Below are 13,916 nucleotides of genomic sequence, written 5' to 3' on the forward strand. Positions count from 1 at the left end.
TTTTCACAATTTGAAAGCTTTGTTCAGGTGTTCCACGATTTCTGATTTATTGCCATACCCTGCTGAAAGAAATGTTAACACATTTTGACAATCTCAACTACCAAAGCATAGACAACAACTTATGAATCTTTTTTTGGAGCTAAAAAAATAAACAAATGAATAAATTCCTCAATTTATATATAAAGGTCCTTGCACATGAGAGCGAACAACGAATGGATGAACAATCGTGATTTTACACATTTCAAAAAGTCAATTGCAAACAAAAACACATTTAAATTATAAGAAACCAATTGGCACTAATTTTAGGATAATAAAATTTGTATTTTGTTCTCTAAAGTAAGAAACTTTTGTAAAAACAATTTGGTAGTAACGAATTGCAGTGTTGTTGCAACGAACTATCAAACTCTATTCGCGTTCCACATACCATCCACACTACAACGAATAAATTATTCGCGAGCAACAGAACCTCAAAATTATACCAATCTTGTTTTGTTTCTGTGTGAAAGATCATGGCTGAAGAAAATATGGAGAAAAGGGTAATTCAATTCGTTGCTGTCTGCGAACAGAAATAAAGCCCATGTAAAAGAAAAGTCAAAATAAGCGAACATCCATAGCTCAGTTTGTAGCTCATGTGCAAGATTCTTAAGAGTATCTATTTAGTAATTGAGGAAAGGTTAAAGTGACTGCTGATTGAAAAGCTGACACATTAAGACCATTAGTTGTTTTAATCTAATAGTCTAAATATTGATATAAGAGTCTTCCCTACTCGTAAAATCATTCTGAGATTAATGCAAATAAATCACTGATCGTTATAGTAAAAGTCTCCTAAGTGGAGTCTCAAAACATCACTTACAGCACTTTCAAGTCGAAATGCATGCCACATTTTAAATAATGTCCAATTGACTTATACCGGAGCTAATATGCAAAATAAAATTTATCAAGAGAAATAAGTTGTTTAATTTGTAGTTAAAAAGGTTCCACTCTTTGTAAAGCTTAGAAGTTTACCTAGTAATTCGTTAATTGAATGTCACATATCCAAGAGTCAATTGGACGAACTTCTTATATATGAGAAAAGTAAGTTTTTTCTCATTTCAAGTAAAGTTAAAGAAGGAACTATTTTTATTGTTTGCGGAATTTAAAAATTTGTACTTAAAGTTCTAATAGCATTTTTCTATATCGTTTGTGTTGTTCAATTTCTCGTTATCTCTCATCCAATGCTTAACTGTTTCAGCTTTCTTGAGAGCAATTATTTTTTTGCAATCTATATTCATAAAGTTCATATAGCTAACTCATGTATTTTGTTCTCTATAAAATTTCATAAAACTTAATTGTGCTATCAGCCAAGTTCATTCGTCATACATAATCATTTTTAATTAATTAATCGCTGTATAAATCTTAAAAAATAATAACAAAAAAAAACATTATCTTACTCATTAGTCGTTGTATTTTCAAACTTTATGCATATCAACTCTGTTTTAAATTTTGTAGCCCATATAAATATAATCATAATTATGATATTCCAAAATGTTCTTGTTTGATGCTTTGTTTTAATATTTTTTGTATTCATTTTTGAAAAAATTACGAAAAGAAATTAATAATTCTTTATAATTTTTACAGCATAAAGAAAAAAGTGAAAAAAGGTTCTGGCTCAAAAACTCTTCCTAATTGTTCGCCCTCACGACAAATCGAAAGTCCAACAATGTCAAGAAGATTACCACCCGATCCATCAGAGGCTATTGGTACGGCAATTGTAAAATACAATTATCAAGCACAACAAGCTGACGAATTGTCCCTGACGAAAGGTACACGTATTTTGATTTTGGAAAAATCTAACGATGGATGGTGGCGAGGACAGAGTGGCAATGCTGTTGGATGGTTTCCCAGTAATTATACAACCGAAGATTGTGATAATGATGGTGAAATCCATACGTATGCGATGGCTGAGAATGTTCTTGATATTGTGGTAAGTATAAAATAATTCATATTTAAAATGTTACCATAGTAAATATTTCTCTTTTTTTTTTTTGTTGTTAACAGGTTGCTCTCTACAGTTTTACATCAAATAACGATCAAGAATTATCATTTGAAAAAGGTGATCGTCTAGAAATCGTCGATCGACCGTCTTCCGATCCCGATTGGTATAAAGCACGCAACAATGCTGGTCAAATTGGTTTAGTTCCACGCAATTATCTACAAGAGCTTAGTGATTACCTAGCTACGCCGTATCGTGGTAATAATGGTGCTGGTGGTGGCAGTAGTGGTGGTGATTCAATTGATCGACGAAACGATGGTATGCCTAATAATATGCCACCACAATCATCACCTCCAATGCCACCAATGGAACGACCTAATTTAGCTGGTAAATCTTGGTACTATGGCGCTATAACGCGCAGTCAATGTGACACTGTTCTCAATCAACATGGTCATGATGGCGATTTCCTTATACGAGATAGCGAGACTAATGTATGTAGTTTTAATCTATAATATTTAATTAAGAAAATTCAAATTAATAATAATAATAATAATTAATATTTTCAGATGGGTGACTATTCGGTTTCCCTTAAAGCGCCAGGCCGTAACAAACACTTTCGTGTGCATGTTGAAAATGGCATGTACTGTATTGGTCAGCGTAAATTCCACACCTTAGACCAATTAGTCGATCACTACCAAAGAGCACCCATCTACACAAACAAGCAAGGAGAAAAACTCTATCTAGTACGGCCATTGCCCAAAGCCAATGGAACGTAAGCTTAAAGTAAAAATAGAAGATGATCAAGTTGAAAATAAAAATTAAATAAAAACAAGCAAACAAAAATATCCACATCAAACTAATTACCATAATATCTAATTATAATAACAACAAAAAATGAAAAAAACGTATTTCATTCTCGCGAACTCTCTATCTCTCTGTCGTATCTATCTCTCTAAAACTCTTTTTTTAAGTATGAAGATCACCCGCTCAACACGACACCACAAAAACATGAAAACTCAAAAACGGCCATCAACCCTCAAAAACAAAGAAACAAAAAAATACTAGAACGTAAACATTTTATTTTAGATTAATATTTAATTTATATATTTAAGTGTAAGGATTTTTAGTTTTAAATTTTAATATTCGTGAACAAATATAATATAATTCTCAAATTTCTTATAAGGGCTTAGTTGTGAGCTGTGTTGTATAAATGAATTTATTTTGTTTTTTAAATTAATTAAAGTAAAAGTGAAAGTAATCTCTTAAAGATAAATAAAAAGAAAACATCGACAATTGAGAGTAGTAGTGATGAATAGAAGAACCCCTCTTCCCTCAATAATTCGAGTGAAATACAATTTTATTTTATTTCTCATCCCCTTTAATTCGTAGTGTGATCTTTTATACATATATAAATAATATACAATTATTCATAAAACAATTAAAATATAAATCGAACAGCGGCGGGAAGAAATGAAATGAAGAAGTAAAATAAAGGAAAAGAAAAGAACACACCACATAAAAACTTAAACAACACATATACTCTAATGCAAAGTAAATAATATTTTTGTAAATTTTTTGCTAATACAAATTGCTTTACATTTCAATTAGGAACAAACAAAATATAAATATCATTTCATAAAACAAAAAATATAAATATGGATTATATATTATAGAAAATAATAATTATAACAAAAAAAAACAATTCTTAAATGAAACAAAAATTTAAATAAGCACTCTTATCACTCAGAAGATAAAACAAACTGAATTCCTTGCTTTTGTTATAAATTAAATTAAATTAAAAACAAAAAAAAACATTAAAACTACAAAATTAATTCTTTTGTAAATGCGAAGCTTTTTATTATTCATTTCAAAAACAAATTTTAATTTTAAACGAATAAATAAAAAAAAAAACACACAAAACTCGAAGAACAATTATTCTTACAGATAAATTATAAACAAAACAAAGTTTTAAATGGAAGAAAATGATATTAAAACATATGCATATAAATTAAATTATAATATCTATAATAAATTACAAAAAAAAACATATATAGACTTATAAACTAAAGACAAACTCACTTGTTTCTTTTTTTTCATAAAAATATTTATTATTATTATTGCTATACAAAATACAAAACAAACAAAAAAGAAACAAAAAAGTTTTGTTTTGTGCTTAAGAACAAACAAAAAAAAGAAAAATGGAATCTATTTTATTTAATATGTATTTAAAAACAAAAGAAAAAATCCCTTATATCAGTTAGTAAACGATTCTTTATGAATTTATAAAAAATCTACATTCACAAATGAAACAAAACAAAATAAAATAATAAAATTTCTTTAGCATACATACATACTAGTATATGTAAATTTTTAAATTTATTATTAATGAATTCTGTGTAAAAAGATATAGTTTATAATAATTTTCTAATCTTCTTGTTTTAAACTTTATTTTAATATCATTTAGTTTAGTTAAAGAGAAAAAAAACAACAAAATAAGTAATAATTATACAAAAAAAAAGAAGCAGTCTTTTGTAAGAAAGAAGAAAAATATGTACATCATAAGTTAGAAATATTTAATAATTCAATAAATAAAGATTTTTTGTAAAAATACGAAATATATTCTTTGTGGTTTAATTTTATTTGTATGAATTTTTACTTTAATGGCCGGAACTGTGATTTCATATCAATTTGTATGTTTATTTTTAAGATGTAATCATCACATTATTATTGCCCCCAATCAAAACAAACGTAGTAGTTAGATATTTAGATCGATTTGATATTTAGATCGATTTGAAAGATAGTCCGGATCTACATCCGGATCTCTAAAGTAACTTCCTTCAAAGTCCAAATCCAATGTTTTTTTAAGTTAAACATTAACAGAACCACCCTGCATCTCTATAAAAAGTGAATAGATGGTGCTCGAAATTTGTAATACGAATCAATATTATTATAGGGAAATTTGTCTATTGATGAATTGGATTTTTTTAGAAGAAAATATATTTTGAGAATGATTTTCGGTAAGTATCTAAAAAGTATTTTGCACTTAAAATAAAGGCCTTAAAGAAGCTTTTGTTCATAGTACTTACAGAGCAACCCACGTAGCCATGGTTAGTGGAATATAACTATTTTCTTAAATAACCGATATTGATTAAGAAGATTGGACATAAAATACTATTTTTAGAACTATTTCTAAAGGTTCTATTACCCTCCATTTAATATCTTATTTTTGAATATTAAAAATAGATTGCTAAAGTTTTTAGTAATTCTATTGTTTGAAAAAAAAAACTAGATAGTTTGTAAAAATAATAATTCCAAGATTTCATTTACATTTTTGAAATTCGCTCCAGATTTCCAGGAAAATAAGATTAAGGAGTAAAATGGTATTATTTGCAGGATAACATAACAGAACTAACCTTCCTTTTGTTTTGGAAAATAGTTGTTTTTTTGTTACCTTTCATTCGATGTCTCATTTTTAAAAATCAGATAAGAATTGGAGAAGTTATGAAGGATTTTTATTTTTTTTTCCAAATTTTTCCACACAGAAATCTGAACGACCTATACCCTAGAAATTTGCTCAATTTTATTTTGCCGAACATTTAAAACTCTTTTTTGAAGCTTGTGGTTGGTGGATTAAAATGTTTTATATGTCAAAAGATTTGAATTTTCGTTAAAAATATAATGAAATTTGATTTTTGAAAATTGGTTCGAAAATAAAAAAGTTATGACCAGTTTTGTAAAAAAAATACTTTTTTTTACATTTCAGCGTAAAAGTCATTTAATTAGTTTAATTAATTAACTTATTTTAAATTTATATTATTTGTCACAAAATTATCTATCAAATGACACCTCATTTTTTCAAATCGGTTTAGTATTTTTCAACTTATAGCCGATTTAATTCCGCTTAAACTATAATTTTTCAAATTTCCTTGCATTTGCCTGTAAAAAAATAATGCAAGTCTTGCAAATTATTTTTGCAAGTAAAATGACATTTTAAGGTGCGCTCGATGTGAGTGATATTTTGATGGTAATGCTATTTCTGTTAATCTTGAAATTTAGCCGAATAACAGTAAATTAAGACCATTATTTTTAAATATCTTTAAATGCTTTAGGAGATATAGGTTATGGGTTAGAGTTTGATTTTTTTTTTAAATCAATTTTTTACTTTTGTTCTTATGACCTGACCTTAATACTATAATTATTTAGAGAGGAAAGAAAATTAAAAGTTTGTATTATTAGTTTCATTTGAAAGTGAAATGAAATGCCATTACATTTTGAAATGAATATGTTGAATGTAAAATAAATATTACACATTTTTACCAAACTTGAAGGGACAATTTTGCAACTATTTGTACGTAAAGCTGTAGCTTCAGGTCTTAACCTTGTGCATTTAACACAATCAATATAGTTTGATCTAAAAAGTCAATTTAATCGTTATTCTTTGACTGTTTTTGGCTAAAATACTTCTTTTGCATTTGTCATCTTTCTTTTTACTCAATTTTTATGAAGCATTGACATTTTGTCCTTATAAGAAGATCTCAAAAATGGTAGTTAGGTTGCTTTTAATCGAAGCATATCGAATTGATTTTTGGACGCGATGGTTAGGCAAGCTTGGTATGCTTTATTGTTACGTTAAGGGAGTCATCCCATGCGATGGGTTCAAAAAATCGACTTTTTTTTTCATAAATTGCTAGTTTAGTACGTCTAGAAACGGTAGTAAATGGATTTTTCAACTTTCGAAGTAGTTTCAAAGATACGACATCGGGTTGTTAAAACAGATAAAACAAAAAAGGAATCAGTGGAAAAGGACCAGGTTATTCAAGAAATCTTTAATGAAGGTTTTGAAAGTAATGTCGGTTATGGGATGCCCTTTAGGCCGCGAAGCCCATATTTATGCTGAGAAACGTGATGAAAAGCGAATTTCACATTCTGAGCTGCGCAAAAATGATGCGGTTAAACAAGCAAGAATTAATTCAAGAGCTGAACAATCTGCTTTGAAAGAGTTTCAAGAAGAAGAGGAAGGAATACTCTATGGACCAGGCATCGCAGATTGAAAGGTAAGTTGATATTTTTATAGTAAGAGGACTTGAAACTTTAAACGAATTTTTCTCAAAACTGTGTTTTTCAAAATTTCCTCCATCGTATCTCAAAAACGACTTGACCGATTGGCTTGAAATTTGATGTGTTGGATTCAGCACATGTAAACGCATTTAATGAACTATCGACAATCAAAAATCCCAAAAATTTTTTTATAGCACAAAAACAAAAACAAAACGCACAATTCGCGACTTTTTTTTCAAATGTCTCCTAAAAGTCCAATTATTTTCATTCCAAGCATTTAGGCTCACAGATTAAAACGACGTTTACCCTTTTTGTTTTAGATAAGCCAATCAGCCGGAATCGTGGAGAAAGTGCGAGCGCATTTTTCGAGGTGGAGTTGTTCACACCGGTGTAACTCGTGATCTTTACAATATTTTTAATTCAAATTTTATATTTATAGTGTCGAACTATGTTAATGATAATAAACTTAATAAAATTGTATCTATTTACAGGTCGTGAAAAAAATTCCTACAAATTCCTTAAAATACAGGCCGTCACATGGGATGACCCCCTTAATAAGGCACTTACAAATCTTATCTTATTGGCTTCCAATGTAAAAAAAGAATAGCTTTGTTCTCCAACACTTTACTATTTGAAAATCTAAAACTTTATTCTTGAAATTTCATAAAATATCAACCATTCTTTAAAAATCAGAATATCTTAAAGGATTGGTAATTTTTAATTTTATGAACTTTTTAACTGTGTAAATGTATGACACAAAATTTAAAGAAAAAAGGTGTTAAAGCTATTTCCGACACCATAAGGAGTCCATAATTTTTAAATGTGATTTGTGATTAAGGTAAAAAGAAGTTTTACCGACCAAGTTTTTTAAGCTGTTAGTGAATTCCTTGGATGTCCCACAAACGCTTGATACGTTTTGATGTAGAGGTCAATGCTCCATTTCCAAAACTTATCAACAAAGATCATAAATTGAATTAAAATAATACTCTTAGGAGCTATTTAAAAAAGTTAAAACCTCGGCCAATCTTGCAAAAAGTTTAAAGACACGCTGATCCAAATGGTCTTGTTTAAACATACTTTTACTGAAATTGGTTAAAACTTTAAAAGTTTATTTTTGTATACTGAATCGAATGTAAAAATAAAGTTAAAGTAAGTAATTTTTTTAATGCTGAAATTTCGCCATAAATATAAAAAAATTGTCTCTAAAACACATTTTTCAAAAACATGATACACCTGACACACATTGAAAAGCAGCTAAGTTAAGTTGTGCATAATTGAAAAACCTATCAATATGAAAAAATTGTGTGGTATAAATTGAATTCAGAACAACAAAAGTTTTTGAAAAAGTATTATTCGGTTTTTGGTAGGTATACAAAACAAATTTGGATTGCCTTGTTTTATTCACTGAAGCTTGAAAATATGATTGAAAACAGCTGTTTTTAATTTGGGTCATAAAATGATGACCTTTGCCATTTATATAAAAAACACCCAATTTTCCAGGCACCCGAGTTGAAAACACCAGTAATTTCCCCCTTTGAAATGTTTGGTTGTTTTTAGAACATCTTACGAACCGTTTTTCATAAACTCTTCAATAATTGACAAAACGTAGAAAATCTATTCCATTTTTACAAATAATAATACAAAAAAACAACTTGTATTAATACATCTTACTTTTGTTTTAAATATATTTTTAAATAAACGAAGGTATCATCATTCGAACAATATATTTTATCATACATAATAATAACTCAATAATAATAATGATTTCTTTTTGTATTATAACTACTATATAATATAAGTGTGATTTCATTCCTCATTTTTGATTTTTTACTCACAGTTTTAATATTAATTAATAATGTTTTTATTTTTATTTTGTATATACTATATATTTATTTTATAACAGATGTTATCTTATTTTATAAATTAGTTTAATATTATTAAAATTTTCGTAATGAATATTTGATTTTTTTATGAAATCGATTTTACTTTTAATTTTGTTATTAATCTTATTTAATTTTTATTTAAATATAAATTTATTTATACTTCCAGCTTTGTTATAACAACGATTATAAAAAAATCTTATCATTCTTTCAATATCCTTTTTTTTAAATTATTATAGAAGTAAATATTAGTTAGTTTTGTTTTGTTTTATTTTTTCTAACTAATTTATAAACATCTCATTTCGAGTGAGTGTGTAGATTTTATTTATACATAATTTATTATTTTGTTATTTAAAATAAACTTACATAATTTTATGTTTGGGAAGTGAAAAAAAATGTATAGAAATTAGTAAATTAATATTCTATTAGAATTCTATTTACAAAAAGAAGCTGAGAAGAATGTACCTATAGTTTTTATTTATATTTTTTTAGATAGTGAAATAAACATAACTAAAATAATGTAAAATTTAATTTAAAAATACATTTGAATAAATATAAGAAGAATTAAAAAAGATTAATTTATTAATTTTTGCAGGGAATATACAAATTTAAATAATATTACCCCAAAATCTTTGTTCGTTGACATATAAAAAAAATATTAACTTTTTAATAAAATAGTTATGTACAATGAGAATAATATAAACCATAATAGTTAATAATAGAATTTTTTTAAAGGTATAATTTTCGCTCGAAAAAAAGAACCAACATTTATATGCGTATATAAAAATATAATGATATTAAAATTTCTTCAATCATAAAATATATAATTTATTAATCGATGGCAAATGAATATCGATCGAATAATATTACACAAAATTACAAAAAAAATGAATAAAATTTGAAGGAAACATTCTTAATTTTAAATCATTTACATTTTAAAAATCTTTTTGTTTTAAGTCTTTTACTTTTTTTCATTTCTTTTTTTTTTCCTTTTAGTTTATGTAATAAGGCCACAAGCATAAATTTTAATATATATTTAACAACAACGAAATATTAGGCATTCTGTTTTTGTTTTTTGTTTGAATATTCATTTGAACTCAGTTTAGTTAAAACAGTATATAAGCAGGTAACGCAGGAAATTTTTGAAACAGTATTACAATGCTTGACATCACAGTTTATGCTAAGTTATATTTATATTTTTTTAATTTTAGGGACAAAAATTAGGGAAATGTGCTACATATATTATTAAGCATTGTGTATGTGTATTTTTATTGAAATTCAGCTAAGGACAAAAATATAAAATTGAAATTGAAAGGAATAAATATACAAATTTTCAGAAAGTAAGTGACAAAGACTTAAGCTGGGGCGATATGTTTTTCTTATTTTAAAATTCTTTTGTATACTATTGAATTAGTGGACTCATCAATGTCAAAATTATCAATTAAAAAATTCGAAACAATTTATGAAGATAAACAGTTTCAACTAAAAATCTAAATACCTAAAAAAAATGTTTGAAAGGTATTTTAACTCCAAGCTGCAATTATGCTGACCATGACCCTACAGATTATCGATTCTAATATTCTAACTTGCCAACTGAGCACAAGTTCGTGGAAAATGAAATTTTGGACAGTACGGGGTTGTGAACCACTAAATGAATCTATTCAAATATTATAGCTTGATTTGGGTACCATAAAATAAATTAATATTTAAACGTTTGACTATATACGGTGAATCGAATAGAACAAGCTTCTTGGACAAAATATAATTTCAAGCGAAGAAAATTATTGAAAATCCTCTATTTCCCTATCAATCAAAGTTTGATAGTAACCTGGCTTTAGTTCATTCAAAGAAATATCCAATACGTTGAACAATTATGTTGTACGTTTTTAAACATCTTTGAAAACGAATTTCGATATTTTTAAATTGTTGGTGGTGCTAAAAAATAAAAAGCATCACATGGAGAGACATTAAGGTTTTAAATTGAAAACTTATATCATATGTTTAGGATTATAAGCAAGCATTAAATTGTACATCTACCAAGAAAAAAATGGTACTACGAAGCTGGATCTTCTAGCAGTTTTTGGGACCATCAGGATAAGAAAACAATATTTTATTTTCCATTTTCGATTGATTCAGGAACAATAGAAGTTGGAAGGAATTGTCATTGGTATTTTATTTATCAGCCTCATCAAATGCCTCGTCGGAGATTGTTCGTACTACGAATTACCAACAAACAAAACTTTCATAGCCTTAGCCGTAACCTTATTACAAACTTCGAATTTCATGACAAATATTTTTGTAAGGAAGGAAGGTGTGATACTTTCTTGTTGCCATTCGTAGTACAAAACTTCTCCGGGGAGTCACCTGTGATAAGGCATATTTTTTTCTGAAAATGATGAAATTTCAGAATGATGATGAATTGATTTTCTTTGATGCAATTTCTATTTAGCAGGAAGGAATATTTTTAATCACAAAGCAAATAGCCTCACACTTAACCAACAAATTATTCTTCATGAAGCAATGTTTTTGAGTTTAGTGATATATAAATAAAAAAAATAACAAGGAATTATACGACTGGTTATTTGCTTAATTACAAATCATTGGGCTTAGTTTTGATCAATATTTTAATTGAAAATACAATACTTGTTCTATTTAACTGTATATATGTACGTTGTTTTTGTTTTATAGATTTTTTAGTTTTTTTTTTTTAATAAAATGTATTTATTTGTAATCGATTTTACTTTATAATATAGTTTAGACATTTTAACAATCAACGATCATGCGCTCATAATAATTTCTACAATCTGTGTTTTTGTGTGTAATAATAATAACAATTTGTATTTATAATTTTATTTTATTTATTTGTTGTATATTATCTAAATAGTTATATGAAAAAATGTAAACCTACAAATGTTTTTATTTTTATTTTTCGAATTTATTTAAATATTGATACAATTTGTAAATTTTTCTTTCTTCTTTTTTTTTGTATTTAGATGTATAATAAAAAAAAATTATTTCTATTTTTTTTGCGATATTATTTTGATTTTATGTAAATATTTTTTATTTTTGTATTTATTATTATTTTTATGAATTTGTTTTGCAGTTAAAAAGCTTATATATAGGTTGTATTTTATTTAAAATCATGAAACAAGATAAAAACTTTAATACAATATTATTTACTCTATCACAATATACAAAACAAAATTACAAATTAATTTTATATGTTTTTAGTTTTTTTTTGTTGTTGTTTGTTTTTAGTTAAGAACGCATTTTAAAAGCGTTTATTTATTATAGTTTTAATAATTCGAATACGAGTCATTTAGGTTTTCTTTTTTAAATGTGCTTCAAGGAATAGAGGCTTAGGGACTTAAAACTTCAAACAATCAATAAGTTTCTAAAATTGTAGGGGGAAAACTATTAAGTTTTAATAAAAACAGAAAACAATTTCAAATTTAAAGCGACTTGGAGAAAAAATTACAATATACAATTTTACGAAAATTTGATTAGTTTTAAAACAATATTGAAAACCTCTATCCTATGTTACGTCGTACATGCATACTGTGGCATTTTTCATTAATACATAGGTACATTTTTATATATATATATTTGTTTTTAATGAATGTTTCAATTTGAAACGGTTGGTTTTTAGGTTTTTTGTTTTTGTTTAGATTCACAATGTTTTATATTGGATTTCTAAAGACAGTTTTTTGTATAGTACACATTTTCTGAAACCGAAAACAATAATTTTCGAATAAACTCTAAAAGCTGTAGGCCAGATAAAGTACCTAAATATTTGTGTTTGGAATCGTTTTTTCTTTTGTTCTTGCGATAATTCAAATTTCTTCCACCGACATTTTCGGGTTTCGACTTCGCCACTCATTTTTTAGCTGGTTTTTGTTTCATTTTTTGTTTTACTATATTATTGATTTAATTATATTTTTAAGATATTTTAGTTTAGTCAATTGTTTTGCTTTAAAAAGGGTTTTATAGTCTATGTTTAAATTTAAATTTGTGATGATCTTCCTTGAATGGTATTTCATAAGAATGGATTATTTGAATTAAGAGTGCCAGTTGCCTGAAGGAGAAAAGAAACAAATTAAAATAAATTCATATAAGTTGATATTTTCTTTAACTTACAGCAAAAGGATTATTGAAAGCTGCTCCGACACCATTTGCAATTGGTTGCTGCATAGTTCCAAAACCAAAACCACAACCATTTGGACCAGCGGAATACATATTTGTAGTTTGTGGTGCTGCAAATCCATTGGCAAAATTATAGAAAGCCTGTTGTTGTTGTTGTTGCTGATGCTGCTGTTGTTGATGATTAGGAATGCCACCAATAAAACCGTTAGTTAAACCATTAAGTTGTTGATTTTGTGGCATGCCACCACCGAAAAGACTCGTCGCAACTGGATTCTGTGATGGATTTGCTTGGAAGGGATTGGCAATTTGTTGTGTCTGATGTGAATTAACTACAGTCTTGAATGGGTTGACATTGGAGTTGCCTGTTAAATAATAGGGAAATATGAAATAGTATTTATATGAACTATAAAAGATTAAAACTTACTTTGTGTACCTCCAAAAGAATCAACAACTGATGTGGCTACAGCTGCTGCAGCAGCAGCTGCTACGGCTTTACTCTCACGCAGTTGTTCATCGAGATCCTTAAGGGCTGCATATCTATCCGCTGGTGGTGATGCAGTTGATGATGAACTCGAATTGAATGTGGCACTCGATGAGAGGGAATTACTTGTTGTTGAATTAGATATCGGAAGACCTATAAAGATAAAATTGTAAAGTTAATAAATTGTAGGAAATAATCAATTTCTTGTTAACTCTTCTTTTTATTTTTGGGCAAATGGAAGCACAAGCAGATGGTCCATTTTTGTTTTTTGCCAAAGGATTAATATACGCTTTTGTTCTTGTGCTTTATTCAGAATTATAAAAATAAAAAAAAGCTATGGAGCCGTGCAGAAAATGTCACAAAATAATTCGCTTAATTATTT

General features: G+C 27.1%; 2 protein-coding genes across 7 annotated transcripts in view; one reads left to right on the top strand and one right to left on the bottom strand.

Moving 5' to 3' along the window:
* Positions 1-4,591, top strand: part of LOC129949320 (cytoplasmic protein NCK1) — a 52,899-nt gene extending 48,308 nt beyond the window's left edge. For both annotated transcript variants that reach the window (XM_056060708.1, XM_056060709.1), the window contains exons 4-6: positions 1,618-1,963; positions 2,038-2,463; positions 2,539-4,591. In XM_056060708.1, the coding sequence (XP_055916683.1) occupies positions 1,618-1,963; positions 2,038-2,463; positions 2,539-2,748 (982 nt within the window). In that variant the 3' untranslated portion in view covers positions 2,749-4,591. The remainder of the gene's footprint in view (positions 1-1,617; positions 1,964-2,037; positions 2,464-2,538) is intronic.
* Positions 4,592-8,397: 3,806 nt separating this feature from the next.
* The window catches only part of LOC129952631 (uncharacterized protein DDB_G0283357), a 150,783-nt gene continuing 145,264 nt past the window's right edge, over positions 8,398-13,916 (bottom strand). For all 5 annotated transcript variants that reach the window (XM_056065362.1, XM_056065365.1, XM_056065363.1 and 2 more), the window contains exons 4-6: positions 13,478-13,687; positions 13,048-13,415; positions 8,398-12,985 (exon numbers count right to left, since the gene is read on the bottom strand). In XM_056065362.1, the coding sequence (XP_055921337.1) occupies positions 12,947-12,985; positions 13,048-13,415; positions 13,478-13,687 (617 nt within the window). In that variant the 3' untranslated portion in view covers positions 8,398-12,946. The remainder of the gene's footprint in view (positions 12,986-13,047; positions 13,416-13,477; positions 13,688-13,916) is intronic.

The sequence above is a fragment of the Eupeodes corollae genome, chromosome 3, assembly GCF_945859685.1.
Source record: "Eupeodes corollae chromosome 3, idEupCoro1.1, whole genome shotgun sequence".
In the NCBI taxonomy this organism is placed as follows: Eukaryota; Metazoa; Arthropoda; class Insecta; order Diptera; family Syrphidae; genus Eupeodes; species Eupeodes corollae.